General features: G+C 58.3%; 1 protein-coding gene across 5 annotated transcripts; it reads right to left on the bottom strand.

The window, feature by feature from the left end:
* Positions 1 to 169: 169 nt before the first annotated feature.
* Positions 170 to 7,886, bottom strand: CORO6 (coronin 6). Of its 5 annotated transcripts, none has more exons than XM_033847869.2 (11): positions 7,746 to 7,886; positions 6,336 to 6,590; positions 4,764 to 4,886; positions 4,198 to 4,327; positions 3,920 to 4,101; positions 2,666 to 2,785; positions 2,124 to 2,228; positions 1,892 to 2,037; positions 1,493 to 1,550; positions 1,164 to 1,394; positions 170 to 1,069 (listed from the first exon to the last, which is right to left on the bottom strand). In XM_033847869.2, the coding sequence occupies exons 2-11, from the start codon at positions 6,531 to 6,533 to the stop codon at positions 947 to 949; spliced, it is 1,416 nt and encodes a 471-aa protein (XP_033703760.1). In that variant the 5' UTR covers positions 6,534 to 6,590; positions 7,746 to 7,886; the 3' UTR covers positions 170 to 946. The 5 variants fall into 5 exon arrangements, with proteins under 5 accessions (XP_033703760.1, XP_073653276.1, XP_073653279.1 ...); XM_073797175.1 differs by having other exon boundaries at positions 170 to 349; XM_073797178.1 differs by lacking the exons at positions 4,764 to 4,886; positions 6,336 to 6,590; positions 7,746 to 7,886 and having other exon boundaries at positions 3,920 to 4,013; positions 4,198 to 4,209.
* Positions 7,887 to 11,554: the final 3,668 nt, after the last annotated feature.

Genomic DNA, 11,554 nt, shown 5'->3' with positions numbered 1-11,554 from the left:
TTGAGGGTTCCTTCTGAACCTCAGTGTGGGGAGGGCTCTGAAGTAAGAGGATGTCTGGTGGGTCCTGAGCCGAGTGTTGCATTTGTCAGGGCCCCCAGGAGTCTGGTGGTGGCATTTACAGGGGCTGGGGGTCTAGCATCCCCACCCATGCAGGAGGCACAGACTGAGCACTTGGTAAAATGTTTCATTCAGTACGTCTTGTTTTCCTCCTAGAGTCAAGGCCGCAACAGAGGGCTGGGGTGTGTGTGTGTGTGTGTGTCTGGGAGGGGGGAGGTGTGAACCTGCTTCCTCATGCCAGTTCTCTGGTTGGTTCTCCTGCGGGAGTGCCGCGAGGAAGCCGTCCTCTCCCCTGCAGATGGAGAGAAGGAAGAGAGCCCTCTGCCGTAGACTGCTGGGTGTAGCCCGTGGGTCCGGCTGTACAGCCAACGTTTGTGTATGTCCGTAGCACTCGGGTGACGCCCGTTGAGTTTACCACTCAGGGTGGTGGAGTCAAGTGAGCTGATTACAGGGAGAAGCGTTGTAATTTTCCCCAGTCTGGGGAGACCCGTCAAATCGCTACCCCTTTGAGGTCAAGCCCAAGCTCCCCAACATCCCCAAGCATTGCGCTAATACTAAGCACTTTCCCTGCCCTGGGCGGGAAGGGAAACAAAGGGGACACTGCCTGCCGTGCAGCACCATTGTTGAGGCCCCCGTCACCCTGGGCCTTCCAAGGCCAGCTCCTGCTGAGTCCTGTACGAGGCACACAGCCCGGTAGGCGCCAGACGGACGCGAGTGTCCGCAACGCTTCATCTGTCCAGGACTCCCGCGAGGGGCGGAGTTCCCTCCCTAGTCCCGGCCCAGGCCCAGAGAGGCGGGGTCCAGAGGACCCAAAGCCGGGGCGGCGCGGGAGTGCTTGCGCCCCGCCCCACTTTGCCCTCCCGGCTTGGAGCGTCCCCGGCGCGATGCGCTAGTCCGTGCCGTCCACCAGCTCGCACAGCATGTTCTCCAAAGACGTAATGCGCTGCTCCTGGGCCTGCACCTGCTCGCGCAGGGCCTTGATCTCCTCCAGCAGCGTCTCCAGGGTGTGCTGCTGTTGGACGCAGAGGACGGAAGAGGCGGCGTTGGGCGGGGTGCGGTAGGGGGATGTGAAGATTGGGCCTGGGTGGAGCAGGGCGGGGCCTTACCGATAAGGGGGCGTCGCTGGCTGACTGGCTGCGGCGGGGGCCGGGTGGCGGGCGCACGTCCAGGATGTTGCGCTTGGTGACCCGCAGCTCGCGGTGCTTGGGGGGCATGTAACCGTCCCTCAACGAGATGAGCACGGGTTCGGCGTCCTGGCCGGATAGCCATTCATCCGCTTCTAGGGCCGGTTCGGGGCCTGGCGTATCTGGGTAAAGGTCGTCTTGGAACAGGTCTGACTGCAGGTGTAGGGGAACACGAGAACGAGCAGGGTGCCAGGCCTGCTCCGCTCCTTTCCGCCTCGGAGCCCTGCCCAACCCCTCTCCCAGCCACTCACCTTGCGGGGCACAGTCATGATGATGGGTTCACACTTTCTTTCGTGCAACTTGTAGAACCTATAAGGGAGCGGGGATCGGCACACGCTCAGGCTCCGACTCCCTTAACTTTTGCCCGGGACCAAGGGGTTAGAGGCCAACACTTGCTGAGCGCCTACCATGCATTGCACTTTAAACACCCTAATGGGGTGTTTATCATCATTAAGAGATGAAGAAACTGAAGTTCAGAGAATGTCAGGCCTGTAGCATTGGGGCTGGCACTGGAAACAAGCCCGTATGACACCCCCCACCCCCGAAAACCCACTATTTTCCAGAGACTACACTATTGGGGAAGCCCCCGAGTCTTCCCGGATGGGACCTGGGAACAGAAGCAGGTGAGCGGGAAGGGCAAGGCTGCTGACCGTGCAATCTCGCACTTGCTGACATCCAGTCCCCGCTTGGGCATGAAGCCCATGCCCCTCTGCGGCTCCTTGCTGCTGAACGTGTTCAGGTAATGCACGAAAGGTGGTTCCTCGGTAATCTCAAAGTACCGAATGCTGCTGTCGCCCTGCAAAACCAGTCGGTTCGGAGATGCTGGGCGGGCCCCCGATATCTCGGTCCAGCCCCCTCTTCTCCCCTCCCGGCTGCGAGCACCTTGCCACACAGGTAGACGATGCTGGAGTCGGGATCGTAGAAGGGCAGTAGGACCCCGTTGCTTGTGTCCATCTCCTGCAGTGCCACTGGCTCCTCGAAGTTGTTCTGCCCGAGCACAGGAGGCGTGACCAGCCCTGTCCCGCTCGCCGTGCCGCTCTGGATCCCCTGAAGCTCCTTTACGCTTCGTGCCCTCCCCAAAACCCACGCATTCCCAAGGCAACTCTGGTGAAGAGAGCTGCAGACCCCACACCTGTACACCACTCTCGGTCCCCCGCACCTATATCCCCTGCACCGCCGCATGCAGTCACCGCAAACCACCCCCAGGGACTCGGCATCACCAGGCGGGGGCGCCAGCGTGGGCTCCTTCAGGCGACGCAGCAAAACTGGGCAGAGGGGTGGGTGTGAGGATGGCAGGCGCTGCAAAGAGGGCAGCAGCCTCCAGCCCTGTCCAGGTGGGCATGCCCTGCGGGTGGGGGGCGCCTGGCCCCTCTCCCGTGATGCCAGTCCCCGGGGCACACACCCCAAGCGTCCAGCTGCGTTACCGGGTCCCACAGGCCCAGCTCTCGCTGGCTCATGCGGGTGAAGCCCGTGGTGAAGATATGACCCTGGCGCGTGAAGACGGCCCTCATGGGCCTCATTCCCTCGTGGGCCGCAAACCTCTCCTGGGGGGAGGGGGAGACAGGGAGAGGCGTCACCCAGCTGCCTGCCCTGGGGAGCCTGGAGGGCCGGGCAACCAACTTGCTGACTTGGGTGTGGGGGGCGGAGACAAAAGGGGTCTTAAATATTCAGTTTCCTGGCGTCTCCTGGCTGGCCCCAGGCCTGGAGAGCGCGGGCCTCTCTCTGCAGATTCTGAGCCCTTAAGCGCCCTCGGAGCAGGGGATGCCTGCGGGCTTCCCAGGGGAGCAGAGAGGCGCTTCCCAGACGGGAGCTCCCCGCTCCGCTTCAGCTGTCTTGGGCGCGGGCCACGATCTGAGAGAGCGCTCCCGGCTGACCCAGCGAAGGAGCGAGCGCGTGCGCCCGGCGCGGCCTGGCCTACCGGGTCCCAGAGCGCGAGTTGCCGCTCACTCATCCTGCTGAAGCCGGTGCTGAGTAGCTTCCCGTCTGCGGTGAAGACGGCCCGCAGCGGGCGGGCGCCCTCGTGAGGCCGGGCTCGCTCCTGCTCGCGGGGTTAGTGGGTTAGAGTGCCCGCCGCGCCGCCCCGCCCCGCTCCGCTCCCGCCGCGCCCGCCGCGCACACTCCGCGCAGACGTGCACGTGCCCCGCGCATCCAGCGCCCCGCCTTAGGTTGAGGCTGGTGAGGCAGGTGCCGCCGCCCTCCCTGGGCACCCAGCTGGGGCAAACAACGCGCGAGGGTTGCCTCCAATCTCCCGCCCAGCGGGTCAGCTAGGTTGGAAAGGGGCCTGCCCGCGAGCCAGTGTCAGGCTTAGGCGCCGGAAGATGGCGCTGGGTGCCGGCTGGGAGGAGAGGGGTCCGGGGGCGCAGGTTCGGTTCATGCAGGTCTGGTGGGAGGGTAGAGTTTGCAGCTTCTCCCCTCCTCAGTCACAAATCGAGCAGCCCTCCTCTGAGCTTCTGAGATGCAGGGGAGGGGAGGGAACAGGAGCGGGGCTGAGAATTGCGGGCTGGGGGCTTACTTAGGGCAGGGGCTGTGGCTGCAGACACGGCGGGGCAGGGCTCGTGTCTGGGGTTGAGGTGGAGGAGGTGAGAGCTGGGACGAGGGGCTCAGGGGGTTGTGGGTACAGTGGCCTGACAGCTGCTTCCTGGGGCAGGGGTCGGGACGTAGCCAGGCCAGACACTCACCGCCACCACCTGGCCCTTGCGGGGGTCGATGATGCGCAGGGTCTTGTCCTTGCAGGTGGTGGCTAGCAGCCTCCCGTTGCTGTTCCAGCACACGCTGTGGATGACGTCCGGGTGTATGTCGTCTAGACTCAGAAGCACCTCCCCAGTGCCCACGTTCCAGATGATGATCACATTGTCACCACCTGCCCAGAATGGCCAGGCACCGTCACCTGGCCCTGCCTTTGCCACTCCCCACACCCCCCAATCTATGGTAGGGACCCCTCCCTAGGCCCCCAGACCTGCACTGAGCAGGACATTCCGGGCAGTGGGGTGCCAGGAGAGGATGCCCACACGTTTGGAGTGGCCCTCGAGTGTGAGGATGGGTTCTGTAATGTTGCGCACAGGGGTATAGTCTGGAATCTGCCACACCTAGATAGAAGGAAAAGGCATACGGTAGGTGGGATGAGGAGCCCACTTTGTCACTCTGCTGTTCCCTTACTTCCCCCACCCCCCTTCCCCAGGGTCAGGTGCAGGACAAGATGTGATGCTGCCCACATAGGGCAGAAGCAGCTGGGAGCCAGGAGGTGGCACTGTCAGCTTTCCAGAGACCTGCCTACTCACAAGAGCAGGGAGACTTCAAAGCACTGCCCCCCTGCTCTTCAGGCCCCAAGGTAGCCATGGCTAAAATTAGTCCTAAGCAGTTCATCCTGGGAGGGGGCGGACATGTAGCTAAAAATAGCCTGGGAGCTGGACAGGGCAGGGCCCTGGAACTCAGCACCTCCCTCACCACCTTCTGCAGCACAAGTGAGGCAGCCCTCCCTGCTTCCCCTGCCCAACAGCCCAGCAGCATCCACCTGGCTCCTACCATGATGGTGGTGTCATCTGAGGCACTGGCGATGACGTTGTCATTGTGTGGGCACCAGTCGATGTCCAGCACAGGGGCAGTGTGCCCAGTGACCAGTGGGTAGTTCTTATCCACTCGCCCTGTCTGCAGGGGTCAGAGAGGGAGATGTGGGGCCACTGTCCTGTGTGTTTTCAGGGGGTGGGGAGTGGATCTGTTTACATCTCAATTCTCTTATTTTCTGTTTTCTCTTTGCAGAACCCACCCCCTTTCTGCTCTTCCAACCCCATCCGGCCTACTTCCTCTACTTCACGGAAGACAGAGTTGAAGTCATTTCACATCAAGGAATCAGACACAGAGAGGTAAGATAACTTAACCAAGGACACACAGCAAGATACTGGTAGAGCCAAGACTTGACTTCTTAGTACAGTGCTCTTCTAAAAACATCTACTTGGAGGAGACTGTTCTTGGGCCTGTTCTCCCAACTGAAATGTCCATGGGAAGCCCCTGGTGGAATAGGTCAAGGTAAGATGCAATGCAGTGCTTGACAGTCCTTTCCTAGCCACAGTTGGCAGATCTCCCCCTTGTCAATGGCTTTACCTTGGAACCACAAGCAGCAGGCATTCCTTGTGCCTGCCGTCTCCCAACCTGAGCTGGGGCCCATCTATTTTTAATCTTTATGGTATGTTTGTGGGGGCTCTGAGGCCTTTGCAGGGGCTGGCATCAACCCAGACCAGGCGGTAGGGGAGAGGGGTGGCCGTGTGGCATTGGAATGGCACTTGTACTGGGGGAGGAGGTGGCTCCGGCTGAAATTTGAGCCCAGGGGATGATGTCCTTGGATGGTGTCTGCATTGTCCTGGAGTGAGTCACTGGCTATTGCCAGGCCTCATCCTGACCTTGCCACCTGTGGGGCCTCCCCTAACAAGGTGTAGGAGCCGGAATCCAGGTCAAGGTCATGCCTTGGAGTGGCCATCCTGTGGGTAGAGATGGCTGAGGGGCTTGAAGCTACTCAGTAAAGGTGCTGGTCATTGCCTGGCCCCCATCCCTGGAGTAGAGGGGGCTCTGGCCTTATATGTCATGTCCCCTGGCCCTTTGCTCTCATTCTACCTCACTGCAAGAACCAGAATGGGGGAGATGGCCAAGAACTCCTTAGACAGAGCCTGACCCTGTCCTCAGTGTGCTGCTCCAGGGTGTGATTTAATCCAATGCTCACCCTGGGCTGCGTACAAAAATCCTGACACCAAAAACATAAGGGGTGTGGCATCAGGACAGATAGGAACAGAATCTGGTCAGCTTCTGTCTCCACTGCTTCCCAACTATCCATCACCTGCTCCTGGTCCCTGCTGGGAAGAGGGTGCTGCATGGAGAAGGGATGGGCTGTGAGTAGGTGGGGGCCGATGTGATGCTGCTGTTCTAGGAGGGGTGACAGAGCCTCCCAATTGGTCCCTGAGTGATTGGGGAACAGGGAGCAGTCAGTCCACATAGACTGCCCTCCTGACTGAGGAATGGAACTAGGTGAGAACACAGGCGGCTATCAGGAGTCCCCAGGAGTCACAGCCAGTGTCCTCCACCTGCTTCCTTCCCCTCATCTCTCACCTTGGCCAGAGGCAGGACGATGAAGGCACCTCCACCTCCAGCCTCCACAATAATGGCCAGGAATTTGGGGTTGACGGCACAGAAGGAGCTGTCCCATGTGACCTTGGACACACGGATGTCCTCGTAGGCCTGGTCAGCCTTTGCCGCCTGTCCAAACACATGGCGGAACTTGCTCTGCCGAACCACGCGCCGGCTCATAGCTGGGGGCAGAGATGGAGGATCTCGGTGCCCAAATTTTGGTCCTTAGTCCCGTAGCTGTGGGAGGGAGGGAGGAAGAGTTGGGGGAGTGGCAAGTGAGAAGGGTTATCTGACCAAGAGTCAGCTATAAATTAATATAGAGTCTGGTCCTAGAAGCAGGGAGTTTTCTTCAAGGTGATGTATGGGAAAGTTCTTTGCTTAGTTCGAGGGGCTAGGATTTGGGGCCTGACTTCTCCTTAGAGAGCCAGGCTGGGGGGACAGTGGAGCCTGACTGGGCCTGAAAGCTTCCTGGAAGTTGAAGTGGTTTGGGGAGGAGCCTCAATGCCAGGCTGCCCTCCCGCTGCCAGGCTTGGATGAGCATCTCTTCACGGAAGTGGTTTATCTCCCAGAGGCATCTCGTCCAGAATCAGAGGCTTTGGCTTAAGGCCATTTGTGGGGCTAGGACTGCAGCCACTCAAGATCCTAAACTCAGCATCTGTGGCATAGTTTAGGTGGATGGGGTTTTGCCTTTTTCTAAAAATTTGCCAAGGAGAAGTTCCTCCTGTTAGCTCACCTGAGCTCTTCCTGCTACTGTTTTCATCAGTTTCCTCCCATGCTGTTGGTGGGGGGGACACAGTGTAAGGTGGATCTCTCCTCCTCCCACTTCTCTCTGCACTGGCTTCTCTAAGAGGCCCTCACCACTGTGTTCTGGCTTTTGCCGGCCATATTTCAGCCCCACTTCTCCTCTGGGTCCTCTCTCCTACTAAATTCTCTTGGGGGTGGGGTCCTCGACCCCCCTCCCCCCGGCTTAGAGCCAGATTTTCAGGCGTGGAGTGGGGAGGGCGAGGTGCCTTTTCTCCCGCTTGGGGCTTGAGCTAAGCTCTTCCCCAGGAGACACACCGAGCTCTTCCAAAGCCCCAGCGACTGACTCCAGCCCCTCCCCAGCCCCGGGCATCCTTGTGCCCTTCAAGACGCTTCTGCGGCTCCCGGCCTGAGGCCCGGCCTCCCCGCACCCTTCTCCGGCCTCCTGCCCTGGCACTGCGTTCTTGCGAGACGAGGTGTCTGCGCCCCGCGGGCGCGCGGGCCGCTGTTCGGCCAAATATAGACACCAAGTCCGCCCAGCCCGGGACCGAATTTGGCGGCGGGTGGGGGGAAGGGGGCGCAGACCTCTGTCCCCTCCAGACACCCCGCCCGCTTCACTGGCTGCGGTGGCGGCGGTGGGGGGGTGGGTACCTGGTCCTGGGCCGGCCGAGGGGCGCTCACGCTGCGACTTCTCTGCGGAGGGGGTTGGGGCTGCGCTGGGGACCAAGGGAGGCGTCAGGGCACCGGAACTGCCTCTCGTGGTGTCCGCGGCGTCTGGGGCCCGGGCGTTCGGCTGCGCGCTCCGGCCGCTGCCTGCGACTCTCGGGGCCGGGCGTCGCTGCAGTCCCAGCTGCCGCTGCCATCAACCTGCGGAGGCGGACCTAGGGCCGGGGCGGGGTCACATAGGCCCCGCCCCCTCCGGCGGCGGGAAAGTCGAGTGCTGCAGACTCTGCGCGGCCAGTCCGCGGGCCTTCGAGAAGCGTCAAAAGTAATTCTGCGTGTGTGCGCCGGCTGTGCGCTTTCCTCCGCGCTCCGCGCCTAGCGGGTGGGCTGAGGAGGCCCAGGTTCCCAGACCCAGAGCTGGGCGCTGAGAGAGGGAGCCTACGAGGGGGCGCGCTCCCCTCAGAGCCGGCGGCCGAGCAAGATCAGATGCCTTCACGCTGCATTCCTGCTGCAATCACACTCCCAATTTAGACCATACCGGCGGACCGGGGCTGTGGGACTGCACGTCCAGACACCCCTGAGGAGAGGTCCCGGAAGATGCTCTGGGGGCCCTTGGATGAGGGCCTAGGCTGGCCCAGGGCAGCTGTGAGGGTACCCGACAGGGGCCTGTGAATGTTACTGTTATTAATAGCAATAGCGACCACTGTCACTGTACTGGGCACTTCACCCCGTTAGAGAAGATTCCACGGAACAGGGCACAAAGCAGCCTAAAAATCGGTGATAGGGGTGTGGGAGAAAAAAAAGTGAACACCAGGTTCAAGGGAAAGCGGCTGGCACGGACGGGTCTTTCATTGTTTTTTAAAATAAATTTATTATTTATTTTATTTATTTATTATTTTTGGCTGCGTTGGGTCTTCGTTGGGTGGGCTTTCTCTAGTGGACACGAGGCATGTGGGATCTTCCCGGACCAGGGCTCAAACGCATGTACCCTGCATTGGTAGGTGGATTCTTAACCACTGCACCACCAGGGGAGCCCTGGCACGGGTCTTTTAGACACTCAGCCTGACTCCTAAAGTCTTGAGGGCCTTGTTTGAATTGGTGCCCGACTGTGTTCCAGGGAAGCCCCTGCCCCCTCCCACTCCCTTCCAGACCCGCGGATCTGAGTATTGACCAGGGTTAAGGAGGAGACAAAAAGAAACCTGATCAGAATGCAGCCAGTGAAGAACTAGTCCCTGTAGCTGCTGTGTTTCCAGTGCTCACCCACTGCCTGGATTTCTTCCTTTGGATCATGAGGCCCTGGAGAGCAACAGGGGACCGGTTATTACTTCTCACTCTCCAGGACACACCTGGAAATCAATGGAACACAGCCTTCCAGAGGGTAGAGATTAGCATTGGGGGTAAAGGGAGGGAAGGTGGTGGGAACTTCAAAGGCTCTCACAAGGCTTGTTTCTCAGGAAGAGTCCAAGTATTCAGTGGCTTGTGGGGATCAGAACCAGAAACTGTTACAGGTGCCCCAGAAATAATTATGGCATTGGTGGGGGGGGGGCATGAGGGTAGATGAGACATCTCCCTTTTACCTGAAGATTCCAGGCACATGATTAGGAGGAAAACACCTGAGTGACTCAGTAGCTCCTTAATAACAATAGCTAGACACTGTACTAAGGGCTTTACACATATTAATTCCATTCTGATACTAGTCTTCTGAGATGGGTACCATTATTACCCCTATTTTACAGGTGAGGAAACTGAGGCACAAAGAGGTTAAATAGCTTTTGCATCACTCAACTGGTAGGTAGTACAGCTGAGATTCTTACCCAAGAGGTCTGGTGTCTGTGTCCAGCTTTTCAGCACCATGCATTTTTGTCTCTCCCTGAAGGCCACCTTCTCTCACAAGTGCTGATATTGAGAGATACGCTTGTGGCACAGAGGAAAGGATGCCTATACTGATTACAAAGCTGGAGTTTCAGCCGTTGCTCAGTCACCCTATTTTTCCAGCTCTTCTGGGCTGTAAAGCGAAAAGGGCTGGGTCAGGTGCTTTTCAAGTCTGCACCACTTGTTGGCAGAGAAGGGATTTGACATGCTGTCTCCTACCCTGAAACGGCAGTTTTTCTTCTCCCATCTCCTTTTCTCCTCTTTAAAGAGAGCCAGGTACTCCATTCTAGAGGTAAGGGTCTGGGACTAGGAAGCAGGAATCCTTTCTTTCCCTCCCTCCCTCCCTTCCGTCCATGTTTGGCTGCGTTGGGTCTGCACGCGTGTGGTGCGTGGGCTTCTCATTGTGGTGGCTTCTCTTGTTGCAGAGCACGGGCTCTAGGCATGCGGGCTTCAATAGTTGTGACACATGGGCTCAGTAGTTGTGGCTCGCAGGCTCTAGAGCACAGGCTCAGTAGTTGTGGGCATGGGCTTTGTTGCTCCACGGTATGTGGGATCTTCCCGGACCAGGGCTCGAACCCGTGTCCCCTGCATTGGCAGGCGGATTCTTAACCACTGCGCCACCAGGGAAGCCCAGAAGCAGGAATCCTTCAATCCATTCTGCCTTCAGTTCCATGACCTGGGTGGGGGGGTGGTTGCTCTCCAGGTACAAGAGCAGGAACTTACAGGTGTTGTTTAGAGCTGGCATGGCTCAGCTCTGCCCTCTAGCCTTCTTCTGGCTGCCAAGGCCTGGCAGAGCTGGGGGGTAGGTGGAGCCAAGGCACAAAGAGCCAATCAGTGGAAGAAGCTACTTGGACTTGGTGCTTTCCCTTGCTGTTATCCATTTGAACTGTTACCCATCTGAATAGCAATCCATAAAAGATAGGCATAGACTTCATCTTTCATAAAGCCGTTTTCTGGAAGAGGTGGCCTGGCAACTTAGACATGATTTGGTCCATTTGCTTTGGCTAGAAAGCCATGACCGATCAGGGTCAGGGACTCCAGGCACCCCTAGAATATTTTGTGAAATGACCTTGCCTTCACCATCATGCACTCTGGCACTCCAGCCAGAGACCAGTGGTGTGCCCATCTCATTTGATATGGACGATCCAGACTGAAGCAGGCTGACTTAATTTTAGTTCAAGGCAGTGTTTTCTCTGGAAACTGAGCTTTCCCTAGATAGTAGAGCTGCTTTATATGTGATGAGTGGCACCACTAAATATCTCATGATGGGTCTGTGGAGGGGTGGGAGAAGTGGAGACCCCTCCCCCCAGCCTGTTTTTGTTTGTTTGTTTTTGTTTTTGGCCATGCCGCAGGGCTTGCGGGATCTTAGTTCCCTGACCAGGGATTGAACCCGCGCCCTCGGCAGTGAAAGCACGGAGTCCTAACCACTGGACCACCAGGCAATCCGCACCGCCCCCCCGCGCCCGTTTTAGGGAACTGCTCTTTGGCCCCATCTCTCTTCCTCTACCACTGACATCAAGTGCTTCTCTTCTCTTCTAATGATGGGAGAGGGTTAAGCTTTTACTTCTTTGGAAACTCATGCCCTGTTTCTAGAAACCTTTCAGTGAACTGAAGTGCCTTGTGCCGAAAGCTTGTGAACTCTGTCTTGTTAATGTCCAGAGAATTCACCTACCCAAGAAATCCAGTCTCTGCTGGGGCGCGTCACGGCAGCTGTCCCAGAACACTTTGTACCACAGATGGTGGCGGAATTTTGGTCCCTTTGCTTATTCATTCTCCTAACGTTCAGGTGGTGGCTTTGGCAAGAGCCTCTTTGACCAGGCAAGTTCCCAGCGTGGTCACTTGATTGGAGCCACACTGTCTGAAATAATCTTTAGTGATCCCATTTCCCATTCAGTCTTCATTTTGTGAGAGGCAGAAAGTTATAT

The sequence above is a fragment of the Tursiops truncatus genome, chromosome 20 (genome assembly GCF_011762595.2).
Source record: "Tursiops truncatus isolate mTurTru1 chromosome 20, mTurTru1.mat.Y, whole genome shotgun sequence".
Taxonomy (NCBI): Eukaryota; Metazoa; Chordata; class Mammalia; order Artiodactyla; family Delphinidae; genus Tursiops; species Tursiops truncatus.
This window is presented reverse-complemented; position numbering and strand designations above follow the sequence as displayed.

Excerpts from the sequence above, each read along its gene's own strand:
- CORO6 (XM_033847869.2), bottom strand. The coding sequence starts at position 6,533 with ATGAGCCGGCGCGTGGTTCGGCAGAGCAAGTTCCGCCATGTGTTTGGA. Across the intron at positions 2,038-2,123 it reads TCGTCTACCTGTGTGGCAAG|GGCGACAGCAGCATTCGGTA; the intron begins GTGCTCGCAGCC and ends CTGGTTTTGCAG. Across the intron at positions 1,070-1,163 it reads CCAGCGACGCCCCCTTATCG|CAGCACACCCTGGAGACGCT; the intron begins GTAAGGCCCCGC and ends TGCGTCCAACAG.